The sequence below is a fragment of the Engraulis encrasicolus genome, chromosome 19, assembly GCF_034702125.1.
Source record: "Engraulis encrasicolus isolate BLACKSEA-1 chromosome 19, IST_EnEncr_1.0, whole genome shotgun sequence".
NCBI lineage: Eukaryota > Metazoa > Chordata > Actinopteri > Clupeiformes > Engraulidae > Engraulis > Engraulis encrasicolus.
In genome coordinates, this window is record NC_085875.1 from 50,477,007 (window position 1) to 50,504,506 (window position 27,500).

At 44.0% G+C, this 27,500-nt stretch overlaps 1 protein-coding gene across 1 annotated transcript in view; it reads left to right on the forward strand.

Annotated features, from left to right (window-relative positions):
- Window positions 1–27,500, forward strand: part of txndc16 (thioredoxin domain containing 16) — a 55,160-nt gene that overhangs the window by 17,255 nt on the left and 10,405 nt on the right. Inside the window, exons 8-18 of the mRNA XM_063184648.1 lie at window positions 939–1,105; window positions 1,389–1,449; window positions 2,100–2,253; window positions 2,898–3,074; window positions 4,211–4,270; window positions 5,446–5,614; window positions 8,265–8,434; window positions 8,926–9,010; window positions 16,448–16,586; window positions 21,239–21,405; window positions 25,048–25,238. Of these exons, the coding sequence (XP_063040718.1) occupies window positions 939–1,105; window positions 1,389–1,449; window positions 2,100–2,253; window positions 2,898–3,074; window positions 4,211–4,270; window positions 5,446–5,614; window positions 8,265–8,434; window positions 8,926–9,010; window positions 16,448–16,586; window positions 21,239–21,405; window positions 25,048–25,238 (1,540 nt within the window). The remainder of the gene's footprint in view (window positions 1–938; window positions 1,106–1,388; window positions 1,450–2,099; window positions 2,254–2,897; window positions 3,075–4,210; window positions 4,271–5,445; window positions 5,615–8,264; window positions 8,435–8,925; window positions 9,011–16,447; window positions 16,587–21,238; window positions 21,406–25,047; window positions 25,239–27,500) is intronic.

Below are 27,500 nucleotides of genomic sequence, written 5' to 3' on the forward strand. Positions count from 1 at the left end.
GGCTGCCATGCTAAGATCAGAATAGGAAGTCAGAGGAACAGGAAATCATACTAACAGTAACAATCCAATCCTAAAAACAAATATGAAACTGTAACAATTTCAAATTGAAATTAAACATGGCTCATGGTCAGTATCAAAATTCTTGAGAAACTTCCAATCCTTTCCGATCTGATCCCTGAATTATGTTGATATTGGAACATGATACCAATACTGGATTGGCTCGGCCCCATCCCTGCTATCATTCCTGATACGTTCCTGTATCCGTGTGTCCCTGTGCTCTTGGGAGAGCGCAGGAAGTTGATTTCTTTGCTCCGGCAAGACAACATATTAGAGCTTGAGAGATATGAGGCTTGTTCATGGCCATCGTCGGATGGCTGGAAGATGATATACTGTATATGTTAGACCTACTGCCCCTGACATAAGCATTTGTTATTTTTAGTTTACATTTATTTTTGTACATTAAACTTAATTTAGAAGGGTTTTAACTTTCATATGAGCAACGTCTTCAGCCAGCTGATTCATTCAAAGTCAGTTTATTAGCTGTTGCATGGATGGGCGACAAAACATATGTCATGGACTGTGTATACATGTTTCCATGTTTATGAATTAAGACCTTAAAAATCTACATTTCGTCAGCCTGTTTTCTGTATACTGAACCGGGCTGGAAGTTGAAATATAAAATGCATTTTGCAATGCAATGCAATGCCCAATACAAAATTATATTCTACTCTATTCTACTCTACTCTACTCTACTCTTTTACTCTACTCTACTCTACTCTACTCTACTCTACTCTACTCTACTCTACTCTACTCTACTCTACTCTACACCATTACTCTAATCTACTCTACTCTACTCTACACCATTACTCTAATCTACTCTACTCTACTCTACACTATTACTCTGATCTACCCTACTCTGCTCAATCTGTTGTGTGCAGACGGAGGCGTGGGTAGACCCCGTGGAGGTGGAGGTTGGCTACAGCCAGCTCCAGGTGCCCCTGCTCTTCCTCTTCCTGCAGCCTGAGACAGCAGCTCTGGATTGGGACGCAGCACAGGGCCTCGCCTGGGCGCTACGGGGCCACGTGGGAGTGGTGCTCATACACAGGTGAGAGAAGGGCTCACTACGACACAGTTTGTAATACGTAATGGAAATAACTTATGTGCTTATCGGAATATTGTTGAAAATGTTACTTTTCGAAAGGTGTGTAAATATTAATAGTGTGCGCTGTAGCTATCACTGTTTTACTTGGAGTTATCTTTTCTGTGCGAATTACATATTATTCATTGTGCCAGCAGATATCTGGTTTGCCAGGTTGGGTGCTTTTAAAAAAACTTGACTTGTAAATTATTTGTTTTCTCAGAAATGTTTTGTTTCATCCTCATTGCAGAGACAGTCCTAAAGTCAAATCCCCTTTGAAGTACAATGCAGCCTACAGACTGTCATACGGGGTGAGGAACGCACCAGACACACACTACTGCACAGCACAGCACTCGATTCCCTAAATCCCCAATGTTTATTTTGTCCAAGTGCTTTATCCTTTAAGCTTCTAACATATTGGCCCCATTGCTCTTGTTTTCAAGCCCATTGTACCGCCCCAAATAATGACACACAGGACATGTGATATGCGACCTGTCACATAGAAACAGGCCGCAAGTAGACCCAGGGACACAATCAGTTAATCAGAGATTCTGATAGAATGTGCACTGTACTTTATAAGGATGCCTTACACATGGGAATCTGGTAATAGCTTTAAAAGCTTGACCACTAAATGTACTGTACATACGTGTATTGTTTTAGACAAAGTTAGCGTAGTCTGCATGAAAATGAAAATCACGTGACAAAAGGGAAAAAAAATCTTTGTGGGCCGTTGTCAGTTTCACACCGAGGACATGTGGCCTGTTTTCATGCGAGTGGTCACATTCTGTATGTTCACACAAATAAACTTGAAGGATGATATAAAGTACATTTGATCTATCCACACAAATAATCTTGAAGGATCATTTAAAGACCATTGGATCTATCTGTACAAATAAAGTTGTTTTTGGCATCAATCCACACCCACAAGTCATTTCCTTAATAAAAAACGTTCCTTCCACAGGCGGCGGTGAAGTATGTTACGTTTGACAACATGGAGGAGGTCATCTCTCTCTTCAGCGAGCAGCAGCGTCCTGTGGGAGAGGAGAGGACTGCAGAAGAGGAAGAGGAGGAGGGGGAGGAGGAAGAGGAGGGTGGAGATCCATGGAGCTCTCAGGGTGAGTCAGTGCAGCCATTACATGGCGAGAAATGTCAGGGTTTCCCCCAAAACTTCTTAGTTATTAAAAGAGAAAACTGATTTTTTTTGTTGCTCATTGGGCCCTGAATTTCACGTTATAACACCATGTTGTGAATGTTATTCATAAAATTGCTTCAAACTTGCTGGACTTTAAGGGGTTTTCACATCATATTTCACACAAAACTGCACAAGGGTCATCAACATTTTTTTTTAGTAGCAGACGTCAGACTTAAACGTCAGACTTAGATTGACAGTATTATCATAGCTTAGCACAATCACTGAAAGTAAAGGGTGCCATTAGCATCAAGGCACAAGTGATCACTGGGCGGAATTAAACAACCGTTTTGCTCTCTGGTGAACTTAATATTAATTTTAAAGTGCTTTATAAGGACATTTGCTGATGTTTTATTTAGTACCATAGGCTTCCATTGCTATGTTAAATATGGCTATACTGTTAAACTGTGCATTGAAAATGCATTGAGGAAAAATACTATGTATTCTCACATTTTACCACGGCTTAACTACAGATGAGATATTTCCTGAAATATAATATAGTCATGTTTATCTTCAACACTCAGTAGTTTTTTAACCTTAAAATTATGTGTACCTAATTGTTTCCTGTAGTGGGTGAACTTGAAGATCAGCTGCTGTTGGACGTGTTGGATGATGAGGTGGCAGCTTCTGTGTACCACAACCGCCATCAGATCTTAGACCAGGAGCCGGTCATCGAACTCACTGCAGACCTCTTCAAGAGTGCACTGGTACAGTACGACCACTTGGTGGTGCTGTTTTACGCCAAATGTAAGTACCGTAGTCCGCAATAGGTTTTGCCCCCAATGTCAGTCACACAGCATATTTTTGTAGGACTTTCATATGATGTGACACAAGTTTATTTTTTATTTTTTTAAACTTCAGACCTCTAAGTATGGCTTTTCCTGAACTTGAGTACAGGAAACAGATTTGCATTAAATAATGTAGTCCTGGTTCCTTTGAAGCACAGGTGTGTGGGTTCAGAATGTTTAAATCCCTGCCCTGTTCTTTTATTTAACCACATGTGGAGTTGCTGAGTCAGTTATCTGTTAACTGTATGTAGATAATGTGAGAGAGTGGTTAGCACACCGAAATAAACAAATTCAAAATAAACTCTATTGATAGTATTTTGATCCCCTAATGTTGTTGTTTGTTAAATAAAGTATATATTTGAAATATTATACTCAGTGTGCTGACCACCCTCTCACACTATCTATGACTTACAGTGCAATTGGAATTCTACGCATCATCCCTCACTCAGCTTGCAGGTGCATCACAGTGGGACAGACATCATGGGAAAGGAGAGGCTGGAGCACACTGCAGCTTAGTTTTCAAGACTTTATTCTGTGCACACACCCGACTAACATTTCGGTGTTGCCACACCTTCTTAGTCGGGTGTGTGCACAGAATAAAGTCTTGGAAAAACCAAGCTGCAGTGTGTTCCAGCTTCTCCTTTCCACTATCTATGACTTGTCTGGCACATGTATTAGACCTACTGTGGATGTGCGCATTCCTGACTTTCAAACTCTAGTGTACTGTATGCCGAATGCCCATGCCATCATCTAATTCAGAACTGGTTGTTATTGGCCTCAGTTATTTGTTATTAATTACCTTGTTGAACCCAAGAACCTGACATTTGCACACAATGAAATGTCCTAGGGGGTATTCCAAGAACATGGTTAAGTGATGAACCGGGATAAATTATTTTAGGAAGTGGTAAAACTGCTAATTGATAGACAAATGTGTCATTTAGTGAAGTAAAGGAGGACTCCCAGGCTCTACTATTAGATGATTTACCACTACCTCAAGGTTAACTTAACTTGATTTACAACTCAGCCAGTATTCTTGGAATCCTACCTTGGTGAGCTGCCCGAGACCTCTGATGCGTTTCCCTTCTTGTCCACCAGGGGATGCTGTGTCCATGGCTTTCCTCAGTTCCTTTGTTGAGGTTGCGGAGGCACTGGAAGGTAAACAAGAAAGAAGAATAGGGAAGCAATCACACTATGCATACCAATCTTCTCAACTTCCCCTTTACACATTTACAGAGGTCAGGTTCCGTAACCAAAAATACTTAATCATCATATTGTAGTTTTTCCACTAAGGCTAATACAAAGAAAAGGAGGAAGTATCTCTAAAGACATGGACTTCTCTGACTTCTTAGTGCATCGTATTTTAGATATGTACTCAGAAATGCTTCGTATTTCAGAAATGTACTCCTACATGCATGCAGCTTTCAGCTTCAGTGTGGGTATTTCTCACTGAAATATAATACCACTTGATCACAGTGTAAAATACTGTGCAAGAGTTGTTTAAAACCTGTTTTATTAACAAATACTGGATTTGGACGCATGCGGTAGGCAGAGGAGAGGAAAGGGAAGTGAGAATGTGTAATTCAAGATCTCATGAGTGATGGGGGGTGGTGTGATTTATGTGTGTGTGTGTGTGTGTGTGTGTGTGTGTGTGTGTGTGTGTGTGTGTGTGTGTGTGTGTGTGTGTGTGTGTGTGTGTGTGTGTGTGTGTGTGTGTGTGTGTGTGTCCGCGTGCGCGTGCCCGTGTGTCCGCGTGCGCGCACGTGCGTGTAGAAATGCAATACTTTTGGACATGTAGAAAAATCCATTTGAGAGGAAGTGAGACTGAAAATATTTGTGACTGGAGGGACTGTGGAGAGAGAGAGAGAGAGAGAGTCTTCTTGGCCCTGTCTGTAGACCTCTTTGACGTAGTCCATGGATCATTGGCCTGTGGCGAGCGACAGCATAAGTGTGTGTGTGTGTGTGTGTGTGGGGGGGGGGGGGGTGCACATGTGTGTCTGTAGATCTCTCAGGGTCAGTAGTAGACTATGGGGAGTGGACACTAACTGTGTGTGTGTGTGTGTGTGTGTGTGTGTGTGTGTGTGTGTGTGTGTGTGTGTGTGTGTGTGTGTGTGTGTGTGTGTGTGTGTGTGTAGGCTTCTCTGACATGGTTTTGGGGTCTGTAGACTGATGAGTGTACAGTAACTCTGTGTGTGTGTGTGTGTGTGTATGTGTGTAGGCTTCTCTGACATGGTTTTGGGGTCTGTAGACTGATGAGTGTACAGTAACTCTGTGTGTGTGTGTGTGTGTGTGTGTGTGTGTGTGTGTGTGTGTGTGTGTGTGTGTGTGTGTAGGCCTCTCTGACGTGGCGTTGGGCTCAGTGGACTGTGGGGAGTGGACAGACGTCTGTGGTGACCAGGGCATCACATCCTTCCCTGTTGTCATGGTGCATCACCGTGGTGACGACGCCCAGACGTACCGGGGCATGCTGGGAAGCCAGAGCCTGCAGAGTTTCATCCTGCTGTGAGTACGCCACGCGCACGCACGCATGCACGCACGCGCGCACACACACGCACGCACGCACGCACGCACGCGCGCGCGCACGCGCGCACACACGCACACACGCACACACACACACACACACACACACACACACACACACACACACACACACACACACACACACACACACACACACACACACACACACAGACTACTGCATCCTACTGTGAATCTTCTGGCCTCCTCTCTTGTTCCCACCACAGATAATCCCCCTTGGACACACACACACACACACACACACACACACACACACACACACACACACACACACACACACACACACACACACACACACACACACACACACACACACACACACACACACACGCAGAGCACAACATCCTGTTGCATCCGGGAGCTTTTATTCGGCTGAAAGCTCGCCGCAAACAAATATTAGTTTGCTTAGCCACTGAGACGGCTCTTAAGCCGCGCACGCAGCTGCCGGGCATTGTGGGAATGTTTGAACTCAACCGAGACGTGACATCAGGCTCGGAGTCGGTCAAGCGAATCGAGCTTTAGCCTGGAAAGAAACAACGTGTTTTTACTTTTTTTTTCCCGGCCTTCTTATGTGTACTGAGGACATCAACTGGGGGCTAAAAGTGTTTCGGGTAGTTAATGCACAGATTAATCATGGGTTTAATGTGGCCTAATCTAGATTAATGTCGCTAATCTACCGTAGATTAATGTAACTTTCAAAACCTCTTTCAGCCTTCCACCGCCCCCTTTAGGTTCACCACCCACCCACACCTCCATACCTAGTGACTTCTCTTTACCTTCATTTATATTACACTGTGCTTTTATCCAAAGTGACTTACAGTTACTTTAAGTACATAGTATTGGTTACTGTCCCTGGAGTAGTGTGGGGTTAGGTGCCTCGCTCAAGAGAACCGTTCCTCTGATGGCCTCAAATGGCCTTTCCTCTGCTGCTCGCACCCACCTGCACAGCAAGAGGTGGTGATCACAGTAACGCACAGCACAGCACAGCACAGCACAGCACAGCACAGCACAGCACAGCACAGCACAGCACAGCACAGCACAGCACAGCACAGCACAGCACAGCACAGCACAGCACAGCAGGTCATCATCCATCCCCTGCCGTGTCCACAGTGAGGCCAAAGGGCGGCCATTAACGAATTTTAGCTGAAGGCACCTGCAAACACCTGCAAACACCTGCTGAATGCCTAAGCCCTTTTTGGGAAAAGGTGCTCTCTGCCTATTAAAACCCAAGTATCTCAGTGCCTCAGAAGCACATAAAAGCATAAAATAAGTTGCATTAAAAAGATAGGACCCTCATTTTGCATTGGAATGTGTTCCTTCAGCTCTAACATTTTAATAAAAAAAAATCTCAACTCAAGAGCCTTAATACAGTGTATGTGTTGCTCCAGACGCCAAAGGTCACACAATGTATACAGTGCATTAGGCTAATATGGTTTAAGAGGAGAGAGTGAGAGAGTGATTGGGGAAGCTGGAGCCAGATGGCTGGAGGAGAGCCATTAACACGTGGGGCCGGGGAGAACATGGAGTGTTTTTGCCCAGTCGACTACCTGGCTGCCTGGCTGCCTTTGATGCTAATTAGAGTTTGGTGCCGGGCGCTGGAACGATCCTCAAGTGTTTGTGCCCGCTTGCTCGGCTACACTATTTAATGTATGGGGCCAGGGTGAGTTACTAGGCTGCCTGCTGCTTTGGGGGGGTTTCAGCTCACAGGACCAAGAAACAACAGCGAGCTTCAAAGTCTTTGTGCCTGCTGCTCGCCCACCTGCCTGCCTCCCTACCTGGTGTCATGCGGGGCCATTTAGTGTGTGGAGTCAGGGTGTGCCTCAGGTTTTGTGCTAGCTTGCTTCGCTACCTTGGGTGTTAGTTAGCATGCATGTTAGTTAGCATGTGAGGCTAACTCACAGGGGTCGCAGGTTCAATCCCCACCCTTCCCAATCCGTTTCTCCCTCCATGGCTGAAGGGGCTTTGAGCAAGACACCTATCCCCACAAGGACCAGGGGCGAGCCCCAAGTGTTTGTGCCCTGCCTGGCTCCCTGCCTGGCGGCCTGCCTGGTGTGTTATTTACTATGTCGGGCCGTGGTGAGTTTTAACTGTTTGTGCCTGGCTGATTGCCTTCCTGCCTGCCCTGGGTGTGATTCAGCATGCAGGACCAAGCGGCGAGGTTAATTTGAAATATTTGTGCCTGCTCGGCTGCCTGACGGCCTGCCTGGAGTCCTATTTAGCTTCAAGATGGTTGGCCCACTTGGTTGGCTGCCTTGGATGTTACTTATGCCTCTTTTACACTGTTTTCTGGTAGGCCTTTAGCTAGACGCAGCGCAATCGAAGAGCAAAAAGTGGTGGCTGTGTCATGCCCAATCGAAAAGCAAAAAGTGGCAGCCGAGTTACGCATTGTCAAACTGTAGGCCTACCAGAAAACCGCCAGTGGATTAGAGGCATCAGTGTGCCAGCTCGCATAGCTGGCTACAGTAGGTTGTCTTGGGTTGTTATTTAGCATGTGGCGATGGGGACGCGTCTCAAGTTCACTGGGCCGCCTGCAGTGGGTGTTTGCTCTGTCATCTGCCGTGTAGCGGCCCAGGTAGAGGTCATGACCTCACTTCCTGTTTCTGTGTTTTTACAGGAGCCGTGTGAGCAGCCCCGTGCGCCTCTCGTCCTCGGAGGAGGTGCAGGCCTTCATGGAGGGGGCCCTGGGGAGGTCGGAGGGGGCGCCGGAGGAGGACCTCTACATCGGGACCCAGACCCACGCCCTTGTCAGGGTGCTGGGGGTGTACGGCTCTAACACAGACTCAGGTATGTACAGACCGATAGACAGACAGACAGACAGAGAGATAAATATTCAGGTAAGTACAGCTGGCTCCAGAGTTGGGCTTGGGAGGGGAAGGGGGAGAACAGAAGTGGTAATGAGAGAGCGAGAGAGAGAGAGGGGGGGCGGCGGGGTAAGCAGAAGTGGCAGATTTAAACAAAGATTCCAGAGTGCTGAGTTGTTCTGCTCTAGAATGTTTGGTTTTACTTTGACACAGGGGCTCAGACCAAACAAAGTGAAGCCCTGTTGAACTTGTTTTCCAGAATTTACTTTTAGTAGGTTTTGTTGCATTTTCCTGTTTTCTATTTTTGACATTGTGTGATGCTTTTTTCTCTTCTCTAACTCACTTCTTCCTCCTCTCCTTCTTGTTTATTTTTCCCTGGTGTTCTCTTTGGTGTTCTGTTACGTTTGCTCTCTGTGTTTGTCTGACTGCTTGGCTCTCCTCTCACTCCTCTCCTCCGTCCTTTCTGACCCTCAGGGGTACGGTTATTTGAGGCTGCGGCGAGAGCGCTGAGAGGCCAGATGCTGCTGGGGATGCTCGACGACACTTCAGCCCAAAACTGGTAACGAGAGAGAGAGAGAGAGAGAGAGAGAGAGAGAGAGAGAGAGAATTTGGGCAGGAGGCAAGATTTTTAGAGAGAGATGGGGCAGAGAGCACCCCCCCTCCTCCTCCTTGCTCTATTTCTGTTTCCCTATCCCAATGTGACTACACTCCATATATTTTTTATTATCATATTTTCCACGTACCCCCTGAGGTGTGTTCTCGTACCCCTAGTGGTACACCTACCCCTGGTTGGGAAACACTGGTTAGGTCGTTAGACTGTAGATCACAAGGGTTGCAGTTTCAATCCCCACCCTTACCAATCCATTCCTCCTTCCATGGCTGAAGTGGCCTTGAGCAAGACACCTATCCTCATACTGCTCCAGGGACTGTAACCAATACCCTGCAATATGCGTAAGCTGATTTGGATAAAAGCGTCAGCTTAGTTTTATATAATGAATGTAATGTAATGAAACAGTAAAATGGACAATAGAGAGAGAAAGGGATAAAGGGGGAAGAGGAAGAGGAGATGGAAAAAATACATGAAAGAGGAGAAGAAAAGAGAGAGAGTACAGAGATGAAGGATGGCAAGAGAGCCACTGAGCGTCACAGTGCCTGTAAACATCAAACGCTCTCGTGCCTCCTGCTCCGCTCCGCTCTGCTCTGCTCTGCTCTCTTCTACATCAAAATCAAATAAACATGCACTCAGACTAATCCATATCAAATGCTCGGGACAACAGATCCTGCGGTATCATTTCCGTGTGGAATCGTTCAGTTTCATATCATATTCTGTTGTGGAGTAATGGCTGTTGGGATTGCTGCCATTTGTTTTGTAATGCGACTGTACAGTAAGTGTAGTGTTTCAGCCGGCTTTCGCCAAGTTTTCTAGACTGCTGCCCGTAATCACCCGAAACTTTGCTGCTATGATGAAATATCACCCGATGTTGTTTGAATATGCCCATTTCCCACAATTCCCTATTCTCAGCCATAATCATCCCGGATGCAACGTGGGAGACTGTATTTGAGGCCAAGGCTGGTGTGTGTGTGTGTGTGTGTGTGTGTGTGTGTGTGTGTGTGTGTGTGTGTGTGTGTGTGTGTGTGTGTGTGTGTGTGTGTGTGTGTGTGTGTGTGTGTGTGTGTGTGTGTGTGTGTGTGTGTGTGTGAGCTAGTCTGTAATTTAAAAACCTGTCCTCCCTGAAGAGGTTACTGCCAAACACTCCTACACACCTCTTCTCCCTTACCCCCTCCTCCGCAAACGCCTCGTCTCTCACAGTTATTACTGCGTGCACTCCAGATGCAACAGAGAGCCTTGTAAGTCCAGTCCCACAGAGCTCAGCATTACTTTGCTTTGGTTCGGTAGCTTACTGTGCTTTATATGAACCGTGTCTTGTTTTATTTAAAGGTGCACTGTGTACGATGGTAGGACCAGAGTAGGTATTGCAACTATTCTGCTGCTCATTGAAACTGCGCTGTCTCCTGCTGATCTTTTCGTGAATATTTAAAGGGACACTGTGCAGGAAATGGTCAAAAAAGGTACTGCAAATATGCTGCTCATTGAAACTGGTCTGCCTATAGCCAAATTTGATCTTTACATGAAAGTTTACTAAGTAAGAAAGAAATAATTTCTAGTATGGTCCAAGTACAGTCATTTTTTCATTTAAAAATGGCTATTTTTGGAAATTCAAAATGGCGGGACCATGGAGAAGATCCCCCTTTTCATATATGAAAAGTATAATTTTCACAGTCATAATGAATACTTAGAATTTGATGGTGGTGGTAAGTATTCCTGTAAAAGATAACATTTGTGAATGAATGGGCAGCATGAATTCTGTAAATAAGCCGCTAAAATTATTACACAGTGCACCTTTAAGCAAGAAAGAGTATTCATACAACCCCTCTGCCAAACCAAACTTAACCTAACCAAAGGTTTCCTGTTCATTTGTTGTGGCAGGAAGTTCAGAATTCCACCAGATATTGGCAATAAGATTCTACGTCTAAATTAAAAAGTGCTTTCCTGGTAACGGGGCTCAAGAGAGAAGCTTGCTCATGGGCCATGACTGTGTGTGTGTGTGTGTGTGTGTGTGTGTGTGTGTGTGTGTGTGTGTGTGTGTGTGTGTGTGTGTGTGTGTGTGTGTGTGTGTGTGTGTGTGTGTGTGTGTGTGTGTGTCAGCAGATGGGAAAGGCTAGGCCGACCGTCCCGCGTTCTCACAGAGGTCAAAGGTCATTTAGCTGTCTCAGAGGGCCTCCGGTCATACTCTAGGTAGCAGGTCATCGCTGTGTGGTCTTTTTTTCCCCCATTTTTTAAAAGATTTTTTTTATTTATGATGGGACAGTGACAGAGGGACAGGAAATGAGTAGTTGAGAGAGAGATGGGGAAGGACCCGGGCAGAATTGACCGGCAAGTGACCTGGGCAAGAATTGAACCCAGGTCATCGGCGTAATAATCTAGCGACAATCTAGGACAATTCTTATTTTTTAAGCGGGCTTGCGGAGCAAGGACCATGCAGAGCATGGCCCTTGCAGAGCAAGGCCCGATTATAGTAATCTCTAAGTCCTGTTTCTTTATTAAGCGGGCTTGCGGAGCAAGGACCATGCAGAGCATGGCCCTTGCAGAGCAAGGCCCGTTTATAGTAATCTCTAAGTCCTGTTTCTTTCTTTTATTAAGCGGGCTTGCGGAGCAAGGACCATGCAGAGCATGGCCCTTGCAGAGCAAGGCCCGATTATAGTAATCTCTAAGTCCTGTTTCTTTATTATTGGTCTTGTGCAGGGGCAGTAAAAATAGAAAATGGATCTCCTCCTAGGCCTTTCGAGATAGAGACACCGTTCAAACACTAAAACGACCGGCTCGGCTTGGAGATCGCGTATAGTTATAGGCTTCTCCGTGTCTCTTGTCGTTTTCCCGTTTTTGGCGATTTTGTGAAAGCCTGGGTCCCCATTGAAAACCATGGTGGAACCTTCATGAACCAAGGTTCCGCCACTCTAGACATTAGAGTGTAGGAGGCTTTTTCGGTCATAAAACATCAACACTTTCACCTAGAAGTTTAGTTGACGCGTTGTTAGCGAGCTCTATGGGATGTCTCCAAATTGTCAAAGTTTCATCTCCCAACTCCCAATACTTTTTAAATGGCAGGTTTGTAAAAAAAAACAGGCCTGGCTCTATGGAGAATCCCAGTCTTTCGAAAAGTGCATTTTTCAAGAGATCAGCGCATGTCCCACACGGAGGTCCATTTGTGCCTGAACCCTTTAACCTATAAACTTCATTCAAAGACTGTTAGAGAGATCACAAGCATGACTCCGATCTGTGAAAAGGACACGTGCCAACTCCTTTTAGTTTTTTTACAACGATGTTGTAAAGACAAAAAACTCATTCTCATCCTCTCCCCTGTCTAGAGCTCAATACTAACTGTCTTTCAGTCAATCACAACAGGTGCAGCCACTGACGTACACGTCAGTGGGTGCAGCCAATGAAGTGTTCCATTTCAACTGTCACTGTCTCAAGATTCTATTCTTAACGAGCAGGTGCGAGCAACCATTCTAGAAGTCTATTGTTCAGCTCTGCAATGCAATGTAATATAGTCTTGCTGGACTATGCATGACAGCTAGCTGCTTGGCTTAGTGGTAATGCATGCCGCTGCATTAGAGATATGGAGGTTGAGGGTTCGAATCCCACCCGAAGCCATGTTGATTTTCTAAATTATATCATATGCAGTGTTCCTTGGCCAACTTAAAATGCCATATATGTCATTTATTATCAATGGCAAATGTGCTGGATTAGAGATATGGAGGTTGAGAGTTCGAATCCCACTTGAAGAGATGCTGATTTTCAAAATGATATCATATGCAGTGTTCCTTAGCCAAGTTAAAATACCATGTATGTCATTAAGTATCGATGGCAAATGTGCTGAATTACAGATATGGAGGTTGGGGGTTCGAACCCCAGTCGAAGCCATGTTGATTTTCAAAATTATATCATATGCAGTGTTCCTTGGCCAACTTAAAATGCCATGTATGTCAATTAGTATGGATGGCAAATGTGCTGAATTACAGATATTGAGGTTGGGGGTTCGAACCCCAGTCAAAGCCATGTTGATTTTCAAAATTATATCATATGCAGTGTTCCTTGGCCAACTTAAAATGCCATGTATGTATGTCATTTGCATATCAATGGCAAATGTGCTGAATTACAGATATGGAGGTTGGGGGTTCGAACCCCAGTCAAAGCCATGTTGATTTTCAAAATTATATCATACGCAGTGTTCCTTAGCCAACTTAAAATACCATGTATGTCATTTAGTATATCCCCAAAACGCAGAGCTACAACACTTTCAAGATGGCTGAATCCAAGATGGCTGAATTGTTTGGCCCATAACTTCTGACTGGGTGGATGGAGTTTTTCCAAGATTTCTTTTAGCTTTGTTTTCTCAATAGTACTTTGTTTCATCTCTGCCCCAAAAGGCAAGCCCGCTTCCAGCATTTTCTGTGAGAATGCATTTCTAGTTTTAATTGTTATCTCAAGGGTCCTGGTTGAGATTTGTCTCATATAAATCCTGGGCCAGTGATTTTACCCTGAAGCACACACTCTCTTTATTCACAACAGCCTGCCTGTAACACTTCAGTTCCAGGCCCAGAGATGTGATGAACCAGTGGCGATAGAGTAAAAAAAACAGCCTATCGGCCCTGCCGTGGTTAAAACGATAGGGAACTACACTGTTACGCCGGCGACTCGGGTTCAATTTCTGACCCAGGGTGATTTCCTGGTCCTCCCCTGTTACTCTCTCTCTCTCTCGCTCATTTCCTGTCCCACTCTCCACTGTCCCATCCAAGTAAAGTTGAAAAAAGAATATGTGAATAAAAAGTAGCATATTAATAAAATGTTAGCTTGTAATCTTTTAAATACTGTACATGAGTTATGTCTGCTCCATATCAGGGCCCAGGGGAGGCTGGCTCATGAGAGAAAGTGAGAGAGAGAGAGTGTGTGTGTGAGTGCATTACAATATGCGACCTTGCCCTCTCCACTTGCCTCCTCCACTTGCTTGTCTCCTCGTACCAGGAAGTATTATGTCATGATGACATCACTGACAACAGCATTATATTTCAATATCTTGCAAAAGCTCAATTGTAGAGTCTCTTTCTCATTTGCAATTGGGATGGTGAATGAAAAACAGTCCCTCAAAAGTTGTTGTGGCTAGGCTGACAGCTGGGAAACTTTATCGTTTTCACCACGGAGGAGGGGCCAGGAGGCGGGGCGAGGAGACAAGCGCAAGTGGAGGAGGCAAGGTTGCATATTGTAACGCACTCTGTGTCAGTAAGTAAATAAGTAAGTATGCCCTTTATTATCCCACAGTGGGGAAATTCATGTGTTGCAGCAGTAACGTACATACAGATTGTGCAAAAAGCAGACGACATACAGTACAGACCGACACAGGACCAGGAGGTTAAAAGTATATAAGATAGATAAAAAATAGAGATGTTCTAGAAAATAGAGATATTTCTGTTAAAAACAAGTACATTAGTAAACGTGCATTAGCAGCATTAGAAAAAGGAGGAGGGGACTAAAAATTAATAAATAAAGTTAAAAAGTTAAAAAGAGGAAGTCAAAGCAGCTCAGCATTGTCATTAGTCATAATCATCATCAGCATCGCCATTACTACCACCATCAATCATCATCAGCATCATCATCATCATAGCTACCACAGGGACTTGGTGTTGTCTGTGTGTGTGTGTGTGTGTGTGTGTGTGTGTGAGAATGTCTTGTCTGAGTGTATATGAGCAGACGGGAAAGACCAGGCATGTCGTCCCCTGTTCCCATTAAGGTCAAAAGGTCATTTAACTGTCTCATAGGCCTGCGGTTATACTGTAGGTAACTCATTTGCCTCTTTTTTCATTTGTTTTATTTAAAGTTATTTTTTACTCCATTCATTCCCTTGATGGTTATCATAATTCCTTTTAAATGTTTCACTCTGACGCACCCACTTATTCATTGGTTTCAAGCCAATGGCACTAACCAGTAGGCCAAATTCTAGGGCTGTGATCTCGCTACCAATACGATCATCAGTTCACTCATAAATTGGACTTACTTATAAATAATGTCCAGTACTCCTGTTTAAAGCCAAATTTCAACAAATTTGTGGCTTCAAATCCAGACATTGTTTTGCTGCATACTATTAAATGATAAGCCTGTGTAGGTTCTGTTCACCTCAGCCAATGATATTTTTCCAAACCAAGTAAATGTGGATAACGGGTAGCTTGAAAGTCAAAGCCCACCTGGGAAACTCCAACTCCCATTGTCATTGTGACACAGCTCTCCACAGCACACAAGTGCATACTGCATACAAGTAAATTGCATTTATGCCTCATCCGTGCAAGGGGGCAGCCCCCAATGGGGTGCCAAGGGATCAGGGCGGCGGGACTTTACCATGCTCAGGGTACCTCAGTCACGGAGGAGGATGGGGGAGAGATCTACATGGTTAATTACTCCCCCCACCAACCTGGCGGGTCAGGAGTCAAACCGGCAACCTTTGAGCTCCAATATGACGTGCTAACTGCTTACCTATGACTGGCCTAGGCTGATATCTGTGTGAAATTCAGAGTGGCAGCATGGGCAGGCCCAGGCAGGTGTTTTGAAGCGTTGCTGCTCGTCACCAGAGAAAAGCACAAAAGCATGCCAAATACAGCTTAAATGCTAAATCAATATCATCTCAAAGTTAGCCAGAGCAATTGCACTGGACCAGGCAACAGTCAACATTTAAAAAGCTTTTTCCGTTGATAATCTATCCCACATGTGCGTCTCACTCACACCCCGAAAATTAGTGTAGGTCTATGGCATGAGAATGCGGTTAATATGCCGCCGTCACGGCCTACTACAGCGCTTCGTTGAGTCCAATCAAATTATACCTGCGCTTTAGGCCAAGTGGAAAAATGTCTCTAGAAACGGTTTCAATTGCTGCTCAAGTAGTCTGGAATTCCTGCGCCCACACGTCTCTGATAACTACAGAGCCATGGAGATGGTTTGGATAGTTCATTTTGCAGACGAGGAATGCAAACACGGTTGCAATCATTGCCCTTATGGCAATTTACTGTGATGACTGGCATCTGTGTTTCAAGTCGGGGCAATGATTCACGTTGAGGGGAAAGTGTGATGTGTCTATTCCTGCCAATACACAAATCTAGAAAATCAAGTCCACACTTTGCATACTATTGTGTGTGTGTGTGTGTGTGTGTGTGTGTGTGTGTGTGTGTGTGTGTGTGTCTGTGTGTGTGTGTGTGTCTGTGTGTGTGTGTCTGTGTGTGTGTGTGTGTGTGTGTGTGTGTGTGTGTGTGTGTGTGTGTGTGTGTGTGTGTCAGGGCAAAGTCATCTGAGATGGCCCACTATTCAATACATTCAATGTAATCTATCTCATAACCGGGACAGCATAACATACCCCTTTATGTTTGTGTGTGACTGATGTGCCATCTTCAGGGCCCTTGAGCTGTCCGTGGATCTGCCTGTGCTTCTGGTGCAGAGGGGTCCTCATGGCCAGAGGGAGGTCCATGCCATTCAGGCATCCTCACTGGACGCCCTTATCGCGCTCATACACAACGCATCGCTGGACCCTTTTGTAAGTCTGTCCCTGTGATACTAGATATTAATATAATGTGTGTGTGTCTGTGTGTGTGTCTGTGTGTGTCTGTGAATGAGACGTAATTGGTCTTTCCATGTCTTAGAAAGAGATAGTGTGTGAATGTCTTGTCTGAATGTCTGTCTGAGTTTGCAATTTAGTTGAAATGCAGTCTGAAGTGACAATCGAAATATAATCAGTTCCTAAGTTCCTGTTTCCTGGAATAGTCGTGTATCACACGATCTGATGGACCAATCCAGTAAGTGCTGCTTCCTCCCATCCCTCTTGCCTCCTGGGCTGTAGTGGTCATAGGAAGAATATGCGTACATGGGAAAGCATTATAAAAAAAATGAAGTGTTTGTTTTTCATGATTTTCCCATAAAGATTCATATCCGAGAATGTGGCATTTCAGGCAGCAAAAGACTTCATTTATTTGTCCGGCATTATCTGACGCACTTGCTCTCAACAGAAGACGAAATGCTTGACTTCTCTTTCATGCTTTTTTTGAATCTTGGAGTGATTTCTTGAGAAAGCATGGGAACGTATCACAAAACAAAATAGTTGTCTTGTCTCTCATGCTGTCCCAATAAAGATTCATATCTGTGAATCTTCACTACTTAAAGATGCACTGTGTAATATTTGTAGTAGTTCGTGTCCATAATTAATGCTGTGGCTGCCCATTCAGGAATGTTATCTTTTTCACAAATACTTACCACCACCTTCAAATTCTAAATATTGATTATGGAAAAAAAAAAACATACATGAAAAGGGGGATCTTCTTCTTTGCCATTTTGAATTTCCAGAACGTTTTAGCTGCAAAACTAACTGTACTTCGGTCATACTAGTAAATAATAGTTTTTTACTTCGTAAATGTTCATGAGAAGACCAAATTTGGCAATAGCAAAAGATTTAGCCCCACTGTTGAGTTATGGATGCCTTTTCTTAGTGAAAGGCCGCACTCTTAGGTGTATGAATCTTATCGTGATTTCTGTAGAAAGCATGGGAAAGCATCACAAAACGAAATGCTTGTCTTCTCTTTCATGCTTTCAGGCACTCTAGGGTGTTGGGATCTTTGTGGTGATTCCTTGAGAAAGCACAGGAAAGCATCACACAAAAAAATGCTTGTTTAATCTTTCATTCTTTCAGACACTCTGGGGTGTATGAATCTGTGGTCATTTCTTGTGAAAGCATGGAAATGTGTGTCTTGCCTTTAATGCTTTCTCAATTCATATCTGTGGATGTGGCTTTTCATTACTTGCTGAAGGGTAGAGCTATCTGCCTCTCAACAAAAGCGGTGCGTTTGCCTCCCAGTACACGGTTGAGTTGTGCATGCGTTTTTGTAGTGAAAGGCGGCAATCTTGGCTGTGCGAATTATGGGGATTTCTTGAGAAAGCACGGGAGAGAGCATCACAAAACGAAAATCTAGTCTTGTCTTTCATTCTTTTCAGCACTCCTGCGTTTGTGAATCTTTTGTTGATTTCTTGAAAAAGCGGCATCGCAAACCAAAATGCTCCTGTTGTCTTTCATGCTTTCCCAATAAAGATTCATATCTAAGAATGTGGCGTTTCACTCACTACTTCATGATAATATTATTGGAATTACCTGGCTTTATGTAGCCCAAGACTTTATTTATCTGTAGTTACCTGGCACACTCTCAGGAAATGGATCCAAGACGGTGGATGCTTTCCGGTACTCTGGGCTATAAAGCAGTGTGAATCTTGTGGTGATGTTTTGAGAAACCACAGGAAAAGTATTTAAAAAAACGAAATGCTTTTTTTCATGATTTCCTGATAAAGATTCCTGCCTGAGAATGTGGCTTCTGGCTATTTAATGGAATAAGCTGGTTTATCGGGAGTTATGGTTATAAGGTGCTCTTCCCCTCAACAGAAGAGTTGTGTCGTGTCTGCTTCCCAGTAGACAGGCTAAGAGGGTTGGCGGGATGAATAGCTGGCTAAAGGCTGTGTGTGTGTGTGTGTGTGTGTGTGTGTGTGTGTGTGTGTGTGTGTGTGTGTGTGTGTGTGTGTGTGTGTGTGTGTGTGTGTGTGTGTGTGTGTGTGTGTGTGTGTGTGTGTGTGTGTGTTCTGTCGCACTGAGGGAGGAAGGTTGCAGCCAGTGTGTGTTTGTGTGTGTGTCCTCTGTCGCATTGAGGGAGGGAGGTTGCAGCCTGTGTGTGTGTGTGTGTGTGTGTGGTGTGTGTCTGTGTCTGTGTCTCACAATGTTTACTGCTTCTGTGACACTGTTTATAACACAGCCCAGCACGGCCCTTGGCCTGGCGGTTGGAAACTCAGACTTTGTGTGTGTGTGTGTGTGTGTGTGTGTGTGTGTGTGTGTGTGTGTGTGTGTGTGTGTGTGTGTGTGTGTGTGTGTGTGTGTGTGTGTGTGTGTGTGTGTGTATGTGTGTGTGCGCGAGGCCAAACACACAATAGGCAAGGCAAGGCAATTTTGTATAGCACATTTCATACACAATTGCAATTCAATGTGCTTTACAAAAAATACATGTAAAATAACATAATAAAAATTAAATCATTAAAAAAAGAAATAGAAAGCCTAATCTGGTATTTGAAATATAAATATCCAATAGAAATCCTAGTGTGGTGTTTGTGACTAAAACCCAGTAGAAAGCCTACTGTAGTTTGTTTTCAAAGCAGCCGATCCTAATCAGCACCACCCTTCAGTCGAGTAGAGATCCGCCAAATAAGATCATAAATAAAACAAATACGATAATAAATCAATCCAAATAAGGTAATAAAATAAGACCACTACAATAATAAATAAGATCAGTGGTGAAATGGCTTGCCCAGAGTGCACGTGGGTAGAAGCGACATATTATACTGTCCTATAAAAGCTATGTTGACACTGACTCACGTTGTCTATATAGTCACTTTATAATGTGTATAATGTTTGTCTTGTGACTAAATGTATAGCTTCTTTTGATGTACTGTACACATAAAACCATCATTGTGATTCTGCTTACTATAATGTCTGGGCACTATGTTAACTCTTCAAAGCATTTATTTTAGTTTCAGGCAGTGTTGCGACCTGTCCTGGTTTGTCAGGGGTTTGTCCCGTGGAAAAATACATTTTCTTTGGACACTGATTAAACAGTGCCATTGGTTACAAGAAAAAGGGTCGATTGGGTTGTTGAAATGTCCAGTTTTTTGCCTGATAGAGGTGGCACACAGAATTTCAATGTTTACACAATTACGGAACGTTAGCTTACAGGAAAGTAACACAACACTGTAAAACATTGCAGCCAGTTAAACGTAAAAAAGTAAGTTGTCATGCTGCCTTATGTTTGTCGACTTGAGAAAGCTTTGAGTTGAGTTAACTTACAAACTTAAGGCAGCTGGGCAACTTACCTTTTTACGTTTCACTGGCTTGCAATGTTTTACAGTGAAGAAGAGTGTTAAGTTAGAGAACAAAAATGTTAATGAAAGGCTTCTAGTATTAACCCATTTTGTCCTAAGCCCTTTTTGGGAAAGGGTGCCATCTTCCTATTAAATCCTAAATATCTCAGCCTCTGAAGCACATACAAACATGTAATGAGTTACATTTAAAAGCCAAGACCCTCCCCTTGCATTTTAATATGTTCATTCAGCTCTAACATACCCACATATTTAATAAAATAGCCAAAATCTCAAAATCATGTATATGTGTCTGCAGGACACAATATGTAGTCATTATAACGGGCTACATGTCAATGGCCTTGATGATCCTTGTGATCTTCTGCTACTGTATCCGCTATAATGACTTGCTGAGTGCAAAGCTAGCTAGTGTATCTTGCCTAACAGTAACACTACCATTCGGCCAAGAGACCTGAGGGACACAGAGCCAAGCTACTGATGTTTTTACGCTTAGGCTGTTGCTATGGTACTAAAGTAGCGAATCCATCTTGTCAGGTTATTATATTACGGTTAGTCAGACAGACTAAATCCTGCTGTGAAAATAACTTATTCATTCTACCTCTGATTCTTACTGGCTACTTATAAAGCACTTTGTTCTATTATTCATTCACATTTTTCTTGTTCCCGTCAGAATGTTATTAATGGTCACTTCTTTCTAGTAACAATTTCCTTCGTTTTTCTCCCACTTAATCTCTCTCTCTCTCTCTCTCTCTCTCTCTCTCTCTCTCTCTCTCTCTCTCTCTCTCTCTGGCATCACTCTCTTGTCTGCACTCCAACTGTTTCTCTTCATCCACTCTGTCGAAATTTCTCGTCTCTGACACTCCCCCTCTCCTCTAATTTCTTTACCTCTCCTCTCCTCTCCTCTCTTCACCTCCCACCCTCTCTTCTACTTTCCTACCCTCTCCTCCCCACCCGTCCTGTCCTCCCTTTTCTCGCTCATGTTATTCTCTCCTCTCCCTCCCATCTCTTCTGTCCTCTCATGTCCTCCTTTTTTATCCTCTCTCCTCTCCTCTCCTCTCCTCTATTCTATTCTGATCTCTTGTTTTTCTCTTCTCCCCCTTCTCTGTCCTCTCCTCCCCTTTTTACTCTCCTCTCCTCTCCTCTCCTCTCCTCTCCTCTCCTCTCCTCTCCTCTCCTCTCCTCTCCTCTGTTCTGATCTCTTGTTATTCTCCTCTTCCCCTTCTCCCTCCTCTCCTCCCCTTTTCCTCTCCGCTCTCCTCTCCTCACCCCCCCCCACCCCCCCTCTAGCCTGAGTTGACAGTGGAGAACCTTCCAGACTACTTGGAGCTGAGGAGGCCGCTGCTGTTGCTGTTTGTGGCTGAGGAGGGCCCAGAGAGTGCTGCCGCCCTGCTGGAGATGCAGGCACTACTGCAGGCCGGCCACCTCAAGGTGTACATGCCATGCTGGATAAACCTGTGAGTTAATGCCAATGACAATATAATATTACATCACATTGCATTTGGCAGACGAGTTTAAACCCAAGCGACTTACAATCGAGGACATAATCACAGCCAACTTCACTAGCCGATACGAAGTGCACAGGAAATATACAGAATAACAAGTACAGATGCAAAGTAGGGTTAGTTTTTTTGTAAGTAGAGTTCACACACATGCACATTATGTCAAGAGTCCGTCAGGGGTCCGTCAGGGGTCAGCTCAAGCATTAGTGTAGTAGGTTGTCAGGAAAGTTTATTATAGATAAATGTAATTAGTTATGTAAGGGTTAACGTTCGGCGAGAAGGTCGCTACCGTGGAATAGCAGCACGACAGAGAGGATCTTTAGACCCCGACGCGGAGCGGAGGGGTCTTGTTCTCTCTGAAGTGCTGCTATTCCACAAAGCGACCGACTCGCCGAAAGTTAACCCGCTTATTATATGGATATACTTAAATGATTCACACATGGCGGGGACATTTCTTTAGGCCTATTTAATGTGAAGTCTATTATAGTTTTTAATGTCAAAAGATTGTTGCTGCGCAAAACAAAACAGTGTGGAACACCGCTAACAGCTAGGTAGCCAGGACAACAGGTGTTGTCTATCACAGCAGCTGATTAGAGTCTTGTTGAAAAGTCGCTTTAGCAGTGAAAAGTCTTGTTGCCATTGACAGCGGTCTGTTATAGACCAACCCGTCCGTTATCGAAAAATAACAGACGTGCGAACGTTGGGGAGCCCCGTTGAAATGAATGGAGCATTCGACCGATGACGTCACAACCATATAATAAGTATAAATAGTAACCATATTAATTATAGTGATAAAACTATTGCAATCATACGTGAAATAGTGGTATGAAAAATACTACTACTACTGATAAAAGTGATTATAATAATGAGAACAACTCAGTTTATTTTAGCATGTTTCATGCAAAGTACACTCATCCAAGGTAGGAGACACTTTTTCAGAATATTACACGTCAAAGTTGGACGTCACAATAGCACGGATGGCTAGCCAACCACACCACTTCACATGTCCAAACAAACCGCCCCATGCGATATCTAACCAACCATACCACTTCACAGATCCAAACAAACCGCCCCATGCGATATCTAACCAACCATACCACTTCACAGATCCAAACAAACCATCCCATGCGATATGTAGCCAACCATACCACTTCACATGTCCAAACAAACCATCCCATGCGATATCTAACCGACCATACTACTTCACAGATCCAAACAAACCGCCCCATGCGTGCCTCTCCCCCGTGAAAATGTATTCACTAAGCCGCACATCCGGGAATTTTCATGTGAACTGTGAACATTACACTTAGCTGACGCTTTCATCCAAAGTGACTTACAGTTATTTACAGGGTATTGGTTACAGGTTACAGGAGCAATGTAGGATTAGGTGTCTTGCTCAAGGGTACTTCAGCCTTGGATGGAGGTGTAGGGAAAGGTAAGGGTGGGATTCGAACCCGCAATCCTCTGGCCATCTCTCTAACCATTAGGCCACGGCTGCCCTAATGTTAAATGAAATGTTTTAGTAAGAAAATTAGCAAGGGGGTGCGGTCTTCTTCTACCCTATCTGATTATATGGGAGTCCTCCAAAGGCTGTGCTATGAAAACAAACCAAGATTTTCCCCTTAGGCCTATATTGACAGCCTCCTTTACAACAGACGCTACCTTTACTAGGTCCCCTGAAAATATTGTTAATGTAATTTCTAAGGTTGCTTTACAAAACATGTCAAATTTCATGTGAAACTGCATGACATTAATATTATAGTATCTGGGGCTGGGTAGGACGTATCAAGGGCCATAAACGGCTCTTGGGCCATAGGTTCCCCACTCATATCCTAAAGTAACCTGGAGATGGTGCATTAAATGTTTAGTAAGGGAATTAGCAAGAGGGTGCGGCCCTCTTCTACCCTATCTGGTGATATGGGAGGGAGGAGTATCTCTTTAGGTCATATAAACATGAGTGTCTCCATGACTCACTGGCTGTCACCACCAGCTGATATTTGTAGGTTACAGTCTTGACTAAGACAAATGAAGGCCTCTATCTATTTATACACTGAGAAACCTCATTCAACCGTGACTAATGTTCGATAATGTGTATACAAGTCAGATAATTCACTTGAGATGGTTCAGCTGACAATCTGTTAATATTGAAGTGAAAAGAAATCCCGCACACTGTCCGTTCCACCAACAAACTTTAATACAACGTTTCGGTCATCCGACCTTCTTCAGGTAAAGTTACCTGAAGAAGGTCGGATGACCGAAACGTTGTATTAAAGTTTGTTGGTGGAACGGACAGTGTGCGGGATTTCTTTTCACTTCATTGACAACCCGGCTGGGATAACATCCTACGCACCTGCCCAACTACAGAGGTGTGCAAAAGCGTCTATTGAACTAAATCTGTTAATATTGACAGATGATTAGCTAGGCAGAATCGTAACCACACAAGTGGTGTCGTGAGTATGTGCCGCCCACAGCAGTGCATTTTCAAGTATCTCAGGATCACTGCGGCTCTGTATTAAAGGAACAGTCCATCATTTTTTTGGAAGTATGCTCATTTTACACCTCCACTTGAGTTTTACATTTCTCTTGTGAGGGGTAAAATGAGCGTACTTCCAAAAATGGTGGACTGTTCCTTTAAATCCACATTTGCAAACTGTAGATTCGATGATCAGGGTGTGGTGTTAGCCTCTATAGGCAGAAGATCTACTGAATATAAAGCGTACAAAATGATGCAGTCTGCTGATCGGTGTGTATCCGTGCAACTCTCCCGACAGTACAAAGACAGTTTTAAGATGCAGAGCTGATGACCCCATCATCATTTCACTACAATTACCATGTATGTGACAAATAAAAGTACTTGAACTTGAACTTGAACTTGAGTACACTGAAGTACTACATAAGGAGAGTTAGGGCTTTAGCCCATAAAATTATCAGAGACAATTACCATTTCATCCCATCACCAAAAACGTTACTGGGAAAAAATATAATATTATTATTATTATTATTATTATTATTATTATTATTATTAAGTGGGAGCAAAAAAAGACTGATTTGAGCGGACTTTTCTCTTTTTTATCAGGCAATTCCCATCCTAACCATGGAATGTTAAAGAACGTGTCTTTCGTCAGGCCATCAGAATTATGAACATTGGTTAATTTGTAGGCCTTTTTGTATCTTTATTATTGATGGGATGGTCGAGAGTATGGCAGGACCAGACTGGGAGGGAAAGACAGGGCAGGGCTGGGAAATGACCCAGGACGTACTCGAACCCAGGACCGACCCCACGGACATGTTCATGCATGCGAGGGGGCCTTGTCATATTGCACCACTGTGCCTCTAGTGATGATGTGTTTTGGTGTAAAAGTGTCCGCTAAGGCCCTACCGTGGCTCTAACGGTAGGGCACTGGGCTGTGCTATGCCAGTGACCTGGGTTCGATTCCGGCCCGGGTCCTTTGCCAAACCTTACCCGTCTCTCTCTCCCCACTCATTTCCTGTCGAATCTCTTACTGTCCTATCATAGATAAACAAATAAAAGAGTCAGCTAAGTGAGTAATGTGTTTTGGGCTGACAACCTTATTTTTGCATGTCTTGTGTGTGCAGCCAGAGGACTCCTGCGGGAGGCCCTGTACTGGAGTCGTACCTGGGTGCCATCCCAAAGCTGCCGGCCCTGGTTCTGTCCCAGCTGCATGGCGGTGGAGAGGTCTTCCACTTCCCCTCACACCACCCCCTGCAGGCGGGGAGGATACTGCACTGGCTCCAGAGTGTGGAGCACCAGCAGGCCCAACCTGCAGGTAAAGAGTTTTTTTCCACATCAAGTTGCACAAGTTTGAATAAATAAAAACATAATTGTTTATGGCTAGCTGAATAAATAAAAACATAATTGTTAATGGCTCGCTGAATAAATAAAACATAATTGTTATTTTTTCACAATGTTATTTTTAATATTAATTTTTCACAATTGTTAAGCTTTCACAATGTTAGACACAAGAAAGCTTCCACACACTGTTCACACTTGCAGAGTTCACTTGCAACGTTTCGGTCCATTGACCTTCAAGCAATTCTTGTAGGTAACACAGGGGTTCCACTCCTATGCACCTGGCCAAAGAAGGCGTGCGATTCTACAAAATAGCTTTCACAATTTCACATTAGTTTTCACCCTCTCCCTAACCCCTTAATCTGATGATCTGATGGGCTCAAAAGGCTCAGAATGAAATACATAGTAAGAGGACAGCAGTTGATGATCCCACTAACTGAATAGACAACTCAGGAGGCCTTCACACAACTCTTGGCAAAATGTACAGTTTAAACATATGGAAGAATGAATCGGAGTATGGGCACTTTGTTCATTGAGTTGTGTTTAACGCAGTGGTGCCAAAACTCGATTTATCTTCTTTTGGTTCTCATTTTGCAGCATGTTATTTGTTTGCTGTTTACACTCCTCTGACTCCCATCTTGGGTGGCCGTGTGAGTGAGTGGTTCCCAGGCCAGCATGCCTATGTTTGCACGTTGCAGTGCTATGAACTTGGGGTAATTGCCTTCTTGTGCACGTCTGCAAAACTGATAGAACATACAGAAGAAGAAGATGCATTTAGTACAGGGCCACTGACGGCTTTGGCCAGGCCCAGGACAAAGTCATATGAAAGGGGCGCCTCCCAAATACTTACAATGTACTGAGGATTAGATTCTGGGCCTCCCCCCTCTGCCCGAGGCCCAGGACAACTGACCCATTTGTGCCCCACTGCCGACTTCCCTGTTTTAGTACACAGCCTCCGAAAGCCAAAGACCTTGGTGTGGTTAAACTTCACACATCGATGGCCCCAAGTTCAGCCAAGTTCAATTGTTGCCAGTGAGTTGTCTCACTAAAACAAACAAAATAAAATAAAAAAATGACTCCTTGCTCCAAAAATCCCTGTTACAGTGATTGTTTTGGTTGACGTCATTATAGTCTGTAAATAGTACAGATGGGATTTATGGCTCTTTGATGCAGATCTTAGTGACTCGTTCTTTTCAAAGACCCATTAAAAAGACTATTTTGACTCCTTTAGATACAATAAATGAAAAAGCGGAAAAAGAACGGGTCCTCAACTGTAGCCGGACTTTCGCCACACCTATGTAGTTACGCACGGCTTCACTAGGCAGCTAGTAGGCAGTGGGCAGTCATGGGTAAGTGGTTAGGGTGTCAGACTTGCAGTTCAAAAGTTGCCGGTTGGTGGGAGGAGTAATAAACCAGTGCTCTCCCCCATCCTCCTCCATGACTGAGGTACCCTGAGCATGGCACCGTCCTGCCGCACTGCTCCCTTGGGACACCATTGGGGTCTTCCCCCTTGCACGGGTGAGGCATCAATGCAATTTTGTTGTGTGTGCAGTGTGCACTTGTGTGCTGTGGAGTGCTGTGTCACAATGACAATGGGAATGTCCCAGGTGGGCTTTCACCTCCCTTCTCTAGGACTGGGAGGGCACGCATTGATTTGTTTTCATAAGGCATGGCTGTTCGACCATTTGTCCATCCTTGCCACCACCAAAATCCCCTCAAAACTGTTCCCTGTTCATCTTCAAATAATCAATATTGTCTAAAATCTGTCCCATGACTCTTCGATAAGAGACTCCATTGGTATTCTGCAAGTCTCGGGATGAAGAGATTCTCCGAAATCCAGACCTTTGCATGTGTAGAGAGCCAGTCTACCTCAGTAAAGCTACGACTCACTGATTGTTCTCATGTTCAAAATAATCAGTTAGTTCGTGAGCATCGCAACACTACCACATATCTCTCTGGTATGTCTGGACTGCCGTAATGACCCTCTATGGGCCGAAAAAAAAAATCTTCCTGACCTGACCTCATGTTTTCTAACCTGACGGCTTGCCAGTCAGATAACATTAATGTGCCAAGAAGACTTTTTTCAGTTTAATTTTGTGGTGTCTGGTATGAATTCTGCTAGACAAACACGGCTTATAATTGTTATTATTGGGAGTGCTGAGAAAAGTCTATGTGTTGGCGAGGGTGGACACCAAGATTTGATATATTCACTGTATAATTTCTAAACACACACACACAC